At 50.2% G+C, this 15,757-nt stretch overlaps 1 protein-coding gene across 1 annotated transcript; it reads right to left on the bottom strand.

The window, feature by feature from the left end:
• Window positions 1-1,709: 1,709 nt before the first annotated feature.
• Window positions 1,710-3,980, bottom strand: LRRN1 (leucine rich repeat neuronal 1). The gene has a single exon (XM_056129137.1). The coding sequence runs from the start codon at window positions 3,978-3,980 to the stop codon at window positions 1,830-1,832; it is 2,151 nt and encodes a 716-aa protein (XP_055985112.1). The 3' UTR covers window positions 1,710-1,829.
• Window positions 3,981-15,757: the final 11,777 nt, after the last annotated feature.

Below are 15,757 nucleotides of genomic sequence, written 5' to 3'. Positions count from 1 at the left end.
GCGCCTCCCTGCTCACTTCCTGTGCCCAGTGCCATGGTGCGGGGAGCAGCGTGTCTGAGGGCAGTGCCATCTGCTCCGCCTTTGTCACTGTGAGCTCCAGCACATCTCTGCATGGCCCCTCCTCCCCTGCTGCCACCGTGTCTGCCGGCCACATGGGGACCTGCCTCCCCCTCTGTTCAAAGCCTCCCTCTCTCCTTCCCCCTCTCTCCTTCCCTCCCTCTCCCTCTCCCTTCCTCTCCCCCTCCCTATCTCTCCCTTTCTCCCTCTTCCTCTCCTTCCCCCTTTCTCCCTCACACTCTCTCCGCTCCTCCTCCCTCCCTCTCTCCCTCCCTCTCTTTCCCTCTCCCTCCCTCCCTCCCTCCCTCCCTCCCTCTCCTAGAAGCTCTCATCCTGCAGAATTGTCTAAGTGTAGGATGTGGGTTAAAAATGTAAATTGCACAGAAGTTGTGTGTCATTAATTTGCCTCTGCAGGTTTTGATTCGGGGTCAGGGCGGCAGTGCTCAGGGCTTGCTCCTGTCTCTGTGCTCTGGGATCACTCCCGGCAGTGCTCCAGGGGCCGTATTTGGTGCCAGGCACCAAAGCCTGGGGCTGGCATCAGGCGAGTGTCTGTGATTGGGTGCTCTCTCCTGCCCACACTCAGTCCTGGTCGCCCCATGAACCGACGCGGGCTCAAACATGAGGCGGCTGCCGGAAGAGAACACTGTCCTCTGGGAACATGACGTGGCTTTATCCTTTAGGGTTTGCAGGAAGGGTCAGAGACTCACTCCCACTCTCACACGGACTCGCCTTTTCCTGTCTTTCTGGTCAGTGCTCCTTAGGGTGGAAGAGTCCTATCCATCAAAACAGACGCCGCTTTGAAGTTCTTCCCTCAGAAAAATAATCTAACATGTTTCAGGACCCAGCTTTACAAAGCGACACAAAACTCCCTGGTGGGTTGATTTGGGGGTGGGTGGTTGTAGGCATGTGAAAAATGATCATCACCGCAACCAGCAAAAAGTACATAAATGAGGCATCGTTGCAAGTGTTCTAAAAAATCAGAACAAAACTAATTTATTATAGCTCTGTCTTCATTATACACCACAGATTGGTGGGTTAAACACAACAAAATTATCGTCTTCTCTTTTAAAAGTGTCTACTAAAGATAGAAAGAATAAGGTAACAATTAACATGTCGTCTGTTACATCAAAAATCTGATATACACATATCTATTGCCTGTTAGCTTGTTCTAAGCCTCTTTGACTATTGTAGAAAAGAAAGAAGGGTCATTATTCAAAGGCAAACATTCAATTCAGTTGATACAACATTACAGAACAGTCAACTAACATCATTCGACAAAGGTAACAAGTCTCCCTGGGGCCGGGCTGCAGCCGAGGGGCTCAGGAGTCCAGTCCTTGCTGTCCAGACGTGGGGAGCCTTGGGGACGCCCCGCCCTTTCCTCTGATGGCGCCATGCCACGGGGAACGCCCAGGGAAGCCGGGCCTGCTGTGAAGCACTTTATCGAGCACTGTGGTTAGAGCAGCAGTACTGAGTTTCCCACGACAACCCAAAGGAGTCATAACCCTGATGATATAATAATAACGTCATCATCATAATGATAATACAAACCAAACACAAACTGGATGCCTGCAGACGCCCCCGGCTGCGTCCAACAAAGCCGAGTGCCATGAGTGCCGTGAGGTGCCCCCCATGCCCCCCCCCACGTCCCGGTCCTGTCCAGACCCCCCGGGCCCGCAGTGTCAAAGGAACGAGAGTCTCAGACTTGTTACTTTTGCAGAACAAAGCAAAAACGTCTTTGTGCTCCTTACTACCAGAAGCAAATGCCCACGGCGTCACCACATGTAGTAGCTTCTGGAAGTGTCCACCTGCGTTGGCTTGGTGTCGCTGGGCCCGTCTTTGTCCTTCTCGCTGTCGCCTTCCCAGAGGTTGATGAGCGGGGGGTACAGCTCCTTGAGGGGGACCGACGAGGTCTTCTGCATGTACTTCTTTAAGGAGTGGTGGTAGTTCTTCCTCTTGAACCGCCGGGCGACGTACAGGGCCACGGACGCCAGGCTGCCCACGGCAAGCAGCGAGCCCATCACCGCGGCCAGCGCCGTGCTGGCCTCCGGATCGGGCACGTCCAGCGCGAAGGCGGCGTGCTTGGTGGTGACGTTCACGCAGGAGCGCTGCGTGTGCTGCGGGACGCTGGACACGGTCAGGCACACCTCGTAGTCCGTGGAGGGCTGCAGGTGCGTCAGGTTGTACTCGTGCACGTCCACGGGGACCCGGGCCGTGTACGTGATGTGCGGGTTGTCGATCTTCATGGTGGCCGACGACCACTTGAGGTTGGACGCCATGACGCTGGGATTCACCTTCCAGGACACGAGGATGGAGTGGGACTCCGTCTGCTTGACGAAGATCTTCAGCACCTGGGCCCCGTCCAGGAGGGTCCCGTTGACCTTGATGGCCACCACGCGCGTGTCCGCGCCCTCCACGTTCTGGGCGACGCAGGTGTACCGCCCCGAGTCTTCCACCTGCGTGTTGGCGATCTCCAAGGTGCCCTCGCTGCTCAGACTGTACTTCTCGGAGAGCATCTCCGCGGTGACCTTGCTCCCCAGCGGCGTGACCCAGTAGATCTCGGGCTCCGGCTCGGCCATGGCGCGGCAGTCCAGGAGGACCGAGGCGCCGATGTCCACGCTCAGGTGGCTGGGGAACGTGCCGTGGGAGATCATGGGCAGGCAGCGCGCGCCCGCGTCCTGGGGCAGCACCTCCCGCACCTGGTGCCCCTTGAACTCGGGGGGCGTGGCGCAGTGCATGGACAGCGGCTCCATGAAGCGGATGTTGGTCTTGTTGGAGTTGACCCAGTGGATGACGCAGTCGCAGCGCAGCGGGTTGCTGTGGATGCTGATCTCGCGCAGGTTGGGCAGCGCCTCCACCGTGCTCTGGTACACGGCGTTGAGCGCGTTGTTGTTGAGCATCAGGCTCTCCAGGGCGGGCACGCTCCGGAAGGCCGCGCGGTGGATGTAGGACAGGCGGGGGTTGTTGGTGGCCTCCAGCTTGGTGAGCTCGGGGAGGTTGTCCAGGGCGTAGCGGTCCACGGACACCAGCTCGCCCATGTTGTTGATGCCCAGCTCCTTCAGCCGCAGCATGTTCCGGAAGTCCCCCTCCTGAATCTTGTGGATGGGGTTTTTGTTCAGGTCCAAGAACTTCAGGTTGGGGACTTTCTGCAGGGCCAGCTGGGGGACGCTGGCCAGCTTGTTGTCATAGAAGGACAGGCTCTCGAGGCTGTCCAGGCCCACCAGCGCGTTCCCGGGGACGTCCGTCAGGTACATGCCGGCCAGCACCAGGCTCCGCAGGTTGGACAGCGGCTTGAAGTTCATGTCCAGAATCCCGATCACGGGGTTCTCGCCGATCATGAGGATTTCCAGGTTGGGCGTGGCGGCAAACCAGCGGCTGTCGATGACCTTCAGTTTGTTCGAGTTCAGGTGAAGCCGTAGGAGGTTTCTGAGGCCTGCAAACGCGTTGGCGGAAATGGTGCTGATCTGGTTGTGGTTGATGTAGAGTTCCTGGAGGTTGCTGAGGTCCTGCAGGCAGTAGTCGGTCATCTCTGTGATCTGGTTTTCCTCCAGGTGCAAGGTGGTCAGCTGCGTCAGGTTGGCCAGCCCCACTTCCTTGATGTTGGTGAAGTTGTTCTGGGAGAAATCCAGCTCGGTCAGGTTGAAGAGCTGCTGGAGTTCATCCACCGTCTTTGCGATGTTATTGCTCTGCAGGAGAAGCACTTGCGTGTCAGTGGAGAGGTTGCTGGGGACCCTCGTGAGTCGCAGGTCATTGCAGTCCACGGTCGTGGCTTCCCGGTAGGTTGACTGCGGGGTAAACCAGGGCCGGATCTCACAGACGCAGAGCTGGGGACACTCGCCGCTTTGGAGGGAAGACTCGGTTAGGGACATCAGGAGCAAGCCCAGCACCAGTCGGTCAGCTGCTAGGACAGGGCTCACCCTAGCCATGCTGACCTGCTGACAAGCTCCACCCGAAACGTGAGCCTCTTAACACCAGGTGGGCACAACTGCGTGAGGACACTCGGAGAGCAGGCTGGTGGCCACTCAGGACGAGCAGCGGGGCAGACCTCCAGGGCCCACAGGAGCGGTTCTCTGAGTCTGCAGGAGACAGGAAGTACTTTGAGCCTTAATTGTGTCTCTCACCCAGTCTGGCCCCAGGTTTGCAGCGTGAGTGGCTTCCGTCCAATTGGAGTCTGGAGATGTTCCTGAAAACGAGAGTAGGACAGATGTCAGGGTCATTCCACACAGCCCACACACAGCCGCCGCTCTCCTGCCTACTAAAAAGGTACCTTTACGCACAAATTTAATAAAAGAACGATCAAAATGAAAAAGCTCAGACCACCTCACTAAATTTGAAATTGCAGGACAGTATCCCTATGAGGAACTTACAACACTAAAACTTGTCGCCAACTGTACAGCTTAATTAGGACCGTACTATTATTGTTGAGTAATAACAACATGGGTTGGAGTGGTAGCATAGCAGGGAGGGCTTTTGCCTTGCACGTGGCCGACCCGGGCGATTCCTCTGCCCCTCTCAGAGAGCCTGGCAAGCTACTGAGAGTGTCTCGCCCGCACGCAGAGCTTGGCAAGTTCCCCATGATGTACTCGATATGCCAAAAACAGTAGCAAGTCTCACAATGGAGACGTCACTGGTGCCCACTCGAGCAAATCGATTAACAGCAGGAGGACAGTGCTACAGTGCTGATAATAAAATGGAGCAACAATTCTTATACACTCTGCCTTTATCATTGAGTCATTACACACACACACACACACACACACACACACACACACACACACACGTACTGCTGATAATACGGAGTGAGTCATCAAACACACTGCTACTACTGAGGACAATCATTCCACACAATGAGCTGCTGATACTGAGTACAGTCATCACCCACAGACACCGCTGTGACTATTGAGTAGTCATTACACAATACACACTACAGTTTGGTACAGTTATTACACATACACTGCTATTCTTATTAATTAATATCATTAAACTCCTGAGTACAGTCATGTAATAGGAACACTCAGAGAAACCCAAAGATGTCATTTCTTTAGAAACAAATGTGATTTTTGAAACAAAATGTATGAATTTATAGCTCCCCCAAACAAAAAGTTTTAGTTTAACTAAAATATAAAAGTCAGATTAATTAAAAACTCAAAGTTCTTCTTTTAGTTATTCATACTTTAATGAACGCATCCTTGTTCCCAGGAATGCCTTTTTTAAATAAGCGTTGCGTTTCACAGAAACATTCAATCAATACTCTCCTCGTTCCATTATTCCTTTACACAAAACTAATCTGGGGCAGCCCCAAAGGAAAATGTCATTTTTCTTATTCCAATAACCACAGCTGATGTCCACTAAGTAAGATAGTACGAGAGCTCTATTCTGCTATCACCGGTTCTCGTGGGGAACAACACGCAGCCCTTCTCACCCACGTGCCTACTCTCACCGCACGGTTCCGTCAGTCTGTGAGGAAGCCCCTGGCTAAGTGATGCTGTAACAGTTAACCTCCGAAGCTCATCTTCAGCTGTAAAGCACTGTTGGTCATAAAAGCATCTCCATTGTATAATTATTGAGAGAATTAAAGGCATCTACATAGTGCCTGACAGATATTAAACGCTCGTAAAAGTTCACTGCATTTATTATGATCTTACTATGTTTCTCACCCGTTTTGATTCTAGCCCCGTAGTTGCAGTGAGAAGGCTCCGTAGTTGCAGTGAGAAGGCGAGTAGAGAGAGGGAGGGAGGCTGGGGGCATTGGTTCTACTTGGCCTTCATCTGTGGGATTTATGAGGTCTCCTAAGGCCAAGTGTGTATCTCTCACCTACTTGTAAATAGAATATCAGCAGCTAGTGGTTCTAGTTTCTTTTTTTTATTTCAAATCAGATGTAAGAGCCAATCTGACCCCAAGGTGTGCTGCAGAGTCACCATCGCTTGCTAAGGAGTTCTAGGTGGTGTTCAAAGTTTCTGCCTTTTGCCTCTGTAATATTCTTAAACTTTCAGCACTGACAGGACCTCAGTGATTATTTTCTTGATTCTCCTGGACTTCTGTAGGAACCCCTAACTAAAGCAGAGCATGTAGAATGCATGAAGCCTAGTGAAACACATGCCAAGGTCTCTATTCATGTTAGTTGCTATTGTTACTTTTTGTTTGTTTTTCAAAACCTAGCTATTCCAGGGCCGCAGACATCATACAGTGAGTAAGGCACTGGGTTTGATCCCTGGCAACCTGCGTGGTCCCTTGAGCCCTGCCAGGAGTGATCCCTGGGTGCACAGTCAGGAGTAAGCCCTGAGGACCACTGGCATGGCCTCCAAATCGAAAATAACAACCAAAAGAACCATTTTCTTTCTGCTGGGTATTCTTTTTGCTTGTTTGTTGTGCATTTTATTGTTTATTCTGGTGTGGCACTTGTTGTGCTTCTGGATCTGCTTAGGGATTAATCCTGGTGGTGTGGGGGGGGGGACCATAGGCAGTGCTGGGGATTGAACCAGGACAGCTGCATGCACGGAAAGTGCCTAACCACGGTATTATCTTTCCGGCCCCAACATAGATCAAGCGAGAAGAAAAATGGAATGAATAGCCATTCCCTGTAGTTCTCCTCGAAAGAAAGAAAACCATCCTACATTCTGTTTGTTTTCCAAGATACGCAAACCAGCGCCTGATCGAGTGGGAGAGGAGTTGCCAGGGGTCACGTGTTTCCCTCCCAGGCAGTTGGTCCTGGTGGGCGCCCTGCTTACAGTTCCTGAGCACAGAGCCAGGAGTGACGTCTGGGCACTGCTGGGTATGGCCTGACCCCCCAGTCCCCGGAGGTGCTAACTAAGCACTGGTTTAACAAGATGGGAATTTTAAAAATATCCTCCAGTTCAGACCTGGCAAGACAGAGGTAGGATAAGGACATAAACGTGCTGCGTAGTGCTGGGAGCAAACATTATTTTGCTCTCCTGGGGGAGGAAGCACATTAGTATTCTCCCCCAATCTGATTCCTTACTTTGCCCTGTATTGTGTGTGTGTGCAAAGCACTGGAATACTGTAAAAACTACCTGATTCTAAATCTTCTCAGAACGTTACAGAAAATTATAAAAAATGCCCAAGAGAATCACTCTTTCCAAAGATTATTAACTCCACAAATTTATGTTTTATTTTTGTTCTCATCAGCACTGTAGCACTGTCCTCCCATTGTTCATTGATTTGCTCGAGCGGGCCCAGTAATGTCTCCATTGTGAGACTTGTTGTTACTGTGTTTGGCATATCCAACACGTCACGGGGAGCTTGCCAGGAGCGGTAGGGCGTTTGCCTTGCACGTAGCCAGCCCAGCCCAGCAGACCTGGTGTTCATCAGAGTAATCCTAAATCAGTAATGAACACAATAAATGCTCAGTGAAGAAAATTTCTGACACGGATTATTCCTTACTCCTAAAAAGAGGAAATCAAAGGAATAAAAGTACCTCTCATGACTCTGAAGGGGATTTCAGCTATGTTCAATGTTTTGACAGAATTTAAGGAAACATAGCAGGAAGTCAAATATGTAGCAAGATCTTGCAAGGTGTCCAAAATAATCCGTTACCATGAAAAAATTCCCTCCTGAGAGCTATACTTTTACTACTGTTGTGAATAAGGACTCCATCTTGGTTCCACTTAGATGGTTTAAGATAACTGTATGTAAAACTTCGATTTATCCTTGACAAACATGCATGCCTTTTTGCAACAACCAACATGAGCTCAGAACGTCAGACATCAGGGGGGCAGAGGGGAGGCATTTTCCTCTCTCTCTGTACCAAGACACCTCTAGGAGCACAAAGGGATATTTCTTGCGCTCTGAAAAGGTATTTGTGTGTGTGTGAGTGTGTGTGTGTGTGTGTGAGTGTGTGTGTGTGTGTGTGTGTACACCACGAGAAATATCCTTAACATTATTTTCCCAGCTTAATTTTGAACACAACATTGCACACAGAACAAAGCTTCACATGGTCCTTAAACCATTTCAGATGTTTCAAATACATATCATGTCTCAGGAACTAATCACAAAGTATTTAAAAGTAAGACCATGATCAAGTTGAGAAGAAAACGATAATCTAATTTTCCTGATTAATGCTGATGCATAAATGATCAACAAAACACTAGCAAACCAAACCCAACAGCACATTAAAGCAATGAAAGGGATTGAATGTCATGACCCCCATTATTTTCCCAGCTTAATTTTGAACACAACATTGCACACAGAACAAAGCTTCACATGGTCCTTAAACCATTTCAGATGTTTCAAATACATATCATGTCTCAGGAACTAATCACAAAGTATTTAAAAGTAAGACCATGATCAAGTTGAGAAGAAAACGATAATCTAATTTTCCTGATTAATGCTGATGCATAAATGATCAACAAAACACTAGCAAACCAAACCCAACAGCACATTAAAGCAATGAAAGGGATTGAATGTCATGACCCGCTTACGTCGAGGAGGTAAGGATGGGTCGGCATCAGAGAATCAGCCGGTGGAATACACCATGTTCACAGAGCGAATGACAAACCTAGACAGTCTGCTCAATGGACACAGGAAAGCACTGGACAAAACCAAACCCTTCCCACGACTCCGGTGCAGGAACACTGTGGGTCTAGAAATTGATACTATTGTAAATCAATTGGAAAAAAAAAAGACATTTTCACAAGAAAAACACTCAACAAACGATGAGTAGACAAACTCGACCTCCACGTAATAGAAGTAATATTTCTATTTGTCTTTGCTTTATAGTGCCTCATAGATACTGCATGGAACGAAGCTTCTAGCAATCCCACACTGAACGAATCTACTGGCGACCCTAGCAGCGTGAGCTCACTTTGCCTCTCTGCTGCATTTGGCTGATTCTTGCAATGTTTCGACTCTTGAGTGTCACTCTACAGCTTTTTAAAATTAAAAGAAAATTTTAGGATACCACGGCTTATAAAGTGACTCAGAGCTGAGTTTCGGGCACTCGCTGTTCCAGCAGCACCAGTGCCCCCACCCCTCCACCCACACCTGTCTCCCTGATTGGCACGCTTCAAGAAACATGGGGAGCCATACCCAATGGTGCTTGGAGCTACTCCTGGTTCTGGGCTCAGGAATCATTCCTGGTGGGCTTAGGGGACCATACCGGATGCTGGAGATTAAATCCTGGTCAGCAGCGCAAGACAAGCCCCCTCCCTGCTGCACTGTCTCCGCCCTTGACCAGCACATGCTTAAGTCTGGCCCTGTGGGGAGGGTCTCTGGCTCCCGGGGCTGTGGTTTGGCTGGAGAGCCGCTGCACTCCTCTGCACCCCGATGCACCCACGTCCCTGGGCCCCTGCCTCCTTTACTCCCCGTCCACTTCTGGCTGGCCGCTCCGTTTCTTTCCCTCTCTGTCCTTCCTGTTTTCTGGGGGAAAGGGTGATTGAGTTATTCCCACTATAATGCCTTGCACTCTCTTGCCCAGCTATTTTATAGATCACAGATAAGTGAGATTACCCTGGGCTTGTCCCTTTCCTCCTGACGGATTCACTCAACACTAAGGCCGCTTGTGAGCAGGGATCTTGGCTGTTCCTGTTCTTTCTACAGTAGCAGCTGGGTCCCAGGAACTGTACCATTTGTGATGGCGGGTTTAGTCGGGAGATGTAAGAGTTGTGTCTGCGGCACAGACATGACTGTTCCTTTCTCCCCACTCTCCTCGGGCACCCCAGCCCCCTGAAACACAACACTGAAATCAGACCCACTAACAGCCCTCCACTAACAGTCTCTAAGTGGATACGGGAAGTCTCAGATCTCTCACTTGGAATCAAAAGTGAGAAAAAATTCAGCTTAGTGAGACCTGCAGAAAACTGAGATGCAAAGAAATCTAGGCCTCTTCTGTCAGCTAACTGGGCTGTAAAAATAAAGGAAGCTCAGATAGAGAAGGGAGCACCAAATAAAGGGTGTTGGGAGGATCCTCCCAGGATGGGAGAAGCATGCTGAAAGTAGACTATGGACTGAACATGTTTGCCACTCAGTGCCTCTCTTGAAAACCACAACACCCAAAAGGAGAGAGAGAACAAAAGGGAATGCCCTGCCACAGAGGCAGGGTGGGATGGGGGTATGGGGGGGTGGGAGGGATACTGGGACCCGTGGTGGTGGAGGATGGGCGCTGGTGGAGGGATGGGTACTTGATCATTGTATAACTGAAACCCAAGCACAAAAAATTGTAAGTCTATAACTGTACCTCATGGTGTTTCACTAATAAATAAATAAATAAATAAATATAAAATAAAAAAAATAAAGGAGAAGTCACTGAAGGAAATTGAAGATGCTACTTCAGTGAACACATGAATGGAAAGAGCCCAAACAGTGCTACTGCCAATACGGACCCATCAAATCAGCCACTAGATTGAGTCCCAACGAACGGGGGGAGCAAGACCCCCTATCTCCGGTTCTCTGAGGGCCAAGGGGCGAGTGAGCTGCAGAAGGAAAGGCTGAAGCTAGCAGGGTCGGTCCACCAGAGTGATACGTTTGATCCGTGACGTGGAAGTGCCCCACGACACAGGCAAAGCTCGGGAGGCTGCAGCCAGTTCTCCAGAACTGCTGGACGCCTGCGTGCAGAGGAAGCTGGTCGTCACCCTACGCCTCATTCAGAAGTCAATCAAATCAAAGTAGATATAAGACATCAAAGCGATACGAATAAAATGAAAATTGGGAAAAGGCTGCACAGTACAGGGCAGACTTGGTTTCTAGCAGAGACGTCCAAAGCGTCATCTAGAAAAGCAGAACACACACGGGGCGACCTGGGAGGGAAAGACTTCTGCCCGTCAAATCAGACCCCCAGCAGTGTTGGGGATTCAACAGAACTGGAGAAAATAGTTTCAAATCATTTATCTAGCTCAGAGATCCTATCTAGAATACATCAGAAATGCCTGCAGTTCAGCAAAGGAAAAGAAAAGATCATCAGCATTTTAAATGGGCAAAGTTCAGTGTCTATGGAGAAAAGTATGCAGACTTCTTGAAAAATTTAAAATCGGACTTCCCTATGACCCAGCAACTCCATTCCTGGGCATCGAGCCCAAGAACACGAGACATTAATTCTTTTTTTTTTTAATTTTCTACCGAATCACCGTGAGACACAGTTACAGTCTCAAAGGTGTTCACGATTGAATTTCAGTCATACCATACAGTTCCAACATCCATCCCTTCACCGGTGCATTTTTCCCACCACCAACCTCCAAAGTTTCCCTCCAGCCTGCCCCCCGCACCCGCCCCGCAGCCTGCCTCTATGGCAGATACTTCCCTCCCCCACTCCCTCGCCCTTTTTGGTATTACGGTTTGCAATACAGAGACTGAAAGGTTATCTTGTATATCCTTTTACCTCCCGTCAGCACTCAGGTTTTGTCCAGGGTGATCATTTCCACCTATCATTGCCCTAAGGGTCCCTTCTCTGTCCTGACTGCCCTCCCCTTCCCGTGTGTCTGCATCCTCCTGACCCTTGTTCCTACTGTCTTTGGGTAGTATTCACATACTATGTGGGGGTTTTTTCTTTTCTTTTTTTGAGCTGCAGTGATAGCACAGTGGGTAGGGTGTTGGCCTTGCATGCAGCTGACCAGGCCAATCAGCGTTCAATTTGTCTGCCCCTCTCAGAGAGCCCAGCAAGCTACCGAGAGTATCTCACCCGCATGGCAAAGCCCGGCAAGCTACCCGTGACGTATTCAATATGCCAAACACAGTAACAACAAGTCTCACAATGAAGACGTTACTGGGTCCGCTCGAGCAAATCGATGAACAACGGGAAGGACAGTGCTAGAATGCTATGTGTTTTCATTTAAAATATCCCACAGAGGAGCACAACCATTCTACAAAGACATTGAATTCTTAAGGACATCTGCACATCCGTGCGGACCGCTATTCACAATCGCCAGTATCTGGAAAGAGCCCAGGTACCCACGTACTGACAGGCAGATAAAGGAATTGAGGGCTCCATGCCCAACGGAATACTACTCAGCTATGAGCAAAACTGAAACCTTCACTTCAACCAGATGGAAGTGGAAAGTATCACGCTAAGAGAATTGACTCAAAGGGAAAAGGATGGATGCTGGATGATCTCACCCATCGGGGTTGTAATATTACTTGTCTAACCTCAGCTATCAATAACTTTGTAAATAGCTCTTTAATAAAAAGTTTTAAAAAGGGGAAATAAAAGGAAGGGAACAGACAATTCCCAACGGGAAAATCTCCCTGAGGCACTGCCTCCAGAATGGAGCCGGGAGGCTGCTAGGTGGGCTGGCGGCCGGGATGGCCTAGTGGGGCAGTCCTGCAGGGAGACTGGTGCTCTGGGCAGGTGCACACGGCAGTATGTGAGAATAAGGCAGGAATATTAATACCGCTGCAAACCACGTTACCTCAGTAGCAACTACTTCAGAATACTTGGGTGAAGTACTTGAACAGATCGCTCTCCAAGGAAGAGACGCATCTCGCCAACCTGAAAAGATGCTCAATTTTCCTAGCTATAGAGAAAACCAAATCCCTCTGGCATGAGGATGCCAGCACGCTGGGGGAGGCGAAACGCGTCTGCGAGCAGCTGTTGCACCTGGACTGTCCTGGTGGGGCGGCCAGAGGAGGCCTTTATGTTGGAAAACGGAATGTCGTTCCTCAGAAACCCGAGTTACCACTGACCCAGCAACCCCAGCTGAGTTTAATGGTGAAAGGATTCCAGGCCGACTTTCTCAAAGACACGCACGCCAAGGCAGACGGCAGCGTGAAGCCTCGCAGCCAAGCACTGGGAGGGGTTCCAGGCCTGTGGCAGAGACGGGGAAGGGGCATTAGTCACCCTCATCCTCTCAGGGTTTGTAGGCCTGCACGTGGCAATGCTGAGACTCACAGTGCGAGGCCTAACAGTGCTCCCGCCTGAGTACTCTCACCAGCTCCTACTCAGCCTTGGCAGAGAAGAATTCCTGGGCCCGGGGCGCTCCCTCAAACGGTCGAGCTCAGGCCGAGCATGTGTCAGGCTAAGCCAGGCCCCGGTCTGGTCCCTGGCACACAGAGTCCCCCAGTGGTGGTCCCCATGACCCATTCTTAAGGACATCTGCACATTCTTAAGGCCTCAGCTTTCAGGCCTGCAAGGTGCTCTGAGCATCACTGGGCGAGGCCCCTGTGAAGGGTGAAAGCAGGGAGGGGCCTTTAGAACATCGTAGTGGAAGAGAGGAGCTGGTCACAAAAGGCTGTTTATTAGATAACAATCTGTATTATGCGACTGTCTGTGTGAGACTGTACACACCCCCCTGTACAAGTCAAACATAATCAAGGTCAGAGAAAGAGAAGGGAGGAGAGGGCGGGGCCGGAGCAGGGCTCCCTCGGCCAGGTGTGGACCCGGAGATGAAAACATCCCAAGTTCTGTTGCCCAGCAGTGCGAGCCCCTTTAGCCCGACTCAGCTAGAGGGATAAGCGTGGAAGAGGGTCAATGAGATGTTTTTAATCATAATAAAATGAGTACATTATAACCCAGCCAACTTTTATCACACACTTCTCATGAATAGCCTTACATTATACAGCAACTAAAACAAATGGCTGGCGTAGAGAGAAGGAATAAACATGAAAGGGCCTTGTTTCTAGGACAAGCTGGGCGAAATCCGCTAATTACCAGAATAATGTTCCCCCAACAAGCCGGGCAGTTGGAAGAAATGAAACGAAAATTCCTTAAATAACAATGCATGACTCTAAAGGGCCAGACTGCATAGGACACATGCCCCCAACCCCAAGAAGTTGCGTTTGGGTCAGTGCCCTGAAAATCAGGCTCCGACAGAGGCAAGCTGCAGGGTCCTTGCCCCACGGAGGGTCCCTGTGCAGGGTCCTTGCCTCGTGGAGCTGGCCTCGACATCGAGTTCCCAGCGGAAACTGTCAGCTGGGGGCAGTTTGGTCAAAGCAGACACTGGGTCATTTTAAAATGGGACCCTTAGTCCAGTCATTAAGTTCTTGTTCAGACAATTTGATCTTATTCAGATCACTGCAACAAGGCAGGGAGAATACTCACCAAGAGGAACAGCACAGAGCAAAGGAAGCGGGGACCAGAGAGGACGGAGGTTACGACCTTTGCCTGGAAACTGGCCGGTCCAGGTTCAGTCCCCAGCACCGCACAGGGTCCTCCCAAGCCCCCCAGGAGTGATCCTTGAGCACAGAGTCAGGAGTAAGTCCTGGGCAGCACTGGGTGTGGTCCACCCTAATTTCCCTCAAAAAAAAAAAGAAAGAAAAATAAAAGGCAGCTAGAACAGAGGCTGGTGTGGGGCAGGAAGGCGGAGAAGCTCCTCAGACAGGCCTTCAGTTATGTCTGGAACATAAACACACCCGGGAACGTTTCTCTTTCTTCAAAGTCAGTCTTGCTGCATTCGAACCTAAGTTTCAGGTACACCTCATTGGAAAGCCGCGACTCTCTTGGAGTCTGCAGCCAGCTACACCGCACCAGCAAACGGGCCACGGGCCATGACCTGACCGCATCTTTGAGCACTGACAGTTCCCATGAAAAGCCCAGTTTAACCCTTCACTACACAGTCCCTCACCCCCTGACCCGACTCCCCTCCCCGCCCCCTCCTCTGATCACTACTAATGGACTCCTTGTTTAGAAGCTTCTGTCCATCCTGGTCAGTCATTTGCTCTGTCTCTCTTGCTGCTCCTGAGGGATCTCACACAGAGCGTGTTTCTCTCAGACTCACTTCGCCTTGCCAGGGCAGCGATTCAGTATTTACGCAGCTGGTAGCACTTCACTGTGTCGATAAAGCCAGATTTATCCAGTCATCAGGGAACACATCATTCCCAGCCCTCGGCTATGGGGGTTACGGTATACATAAGGTGATAATGCATCCAATTCTTATGGAACTGGACAAGAGAAATAGCAAAGCAACCTGATGGTTATGAGGATTCTAGTTGAACTGGCTGCAAATTCTGACGTCTCTAAATAACTGCACTAGCCTCTAGGAACGGCATCGAGACTCTGTGTCTCAGCCTTCGTGCAAGCAAGTTAAATATGTTGACTTATTTCATATGTGACACTGATGATGACTGAATGAAACAGTCTACGCGTGAGTCTTCACAACAGAACCTGGGGAAAATCCAGCCCACAACGAGGCCTCAAATCACTATCAGAATCCCTGGAACCGCATCAAGTTCACCATCAAACTTCATTCTCGTTTATAAGGGCTTTTGGGAGGTAAAGAGTGAGTGAATCGTAAGACTCGGGCGTGACTGGGAAAAATATTACCCTCTTTATTATTATTTCTCTCTTCTATTTTACTTTCAGCAAAGTTCATTGGCATGAGAAGCTTAAAAATTCAGAGAGGAAAAAAAAAACACCATCCGACAATGTCGAGTCCCCCGCTGAGAAGGAAAGGGCCTTCCTGGGACGTGGGTATTGTCTGTGCCAGTTTACGGCGTGTTTAGGAAAATCATCCTTTATGCTCTCAAAATAGTTTCAGGACTAATTCGGCATTCGACTTCCTTGAGGAATGGGAAAACAGGGTTTTCCAGGCTCCTTATGCTTCCCTGGGTGGGGGTGGCAGCAGTGACCTCTCTGCCATGCTCAGGGCATGAGCACAGTGTGGAGGGTCCTCCCAGAAGGAAGCCCCCGCCCGAGGGTCTTCCTCACTCCCGGGGCATCGCTCTGGGCCGCTGTCCTCCTCAGTGGCCGGCCGGGCCGGGGGCCAGGCCTCGCTGCAGACTCTCCCCTGGGCTCCCCCGGGCTGCCCCCATCGCTCTGTCT

This window comes from Sorex fumeus, unplaced genomic scaffold, assembly GCF_029834395.1.
Source record: "Sorex fumeus unplaced genomic scaffold, SorFum_2.1 ptg000072l, whole genome shotgun sequence".
NCBI classification, from domain to species: domain Eukaryota; kingdom Metazoa; phylum Chordata; class Mammalia; order Eulipotyphla; family Soricidae; genus Sorex; species Sorex fumeus.
This window is presented reverse-complemented; position numbering and strand designations above follow the sequence as displayed.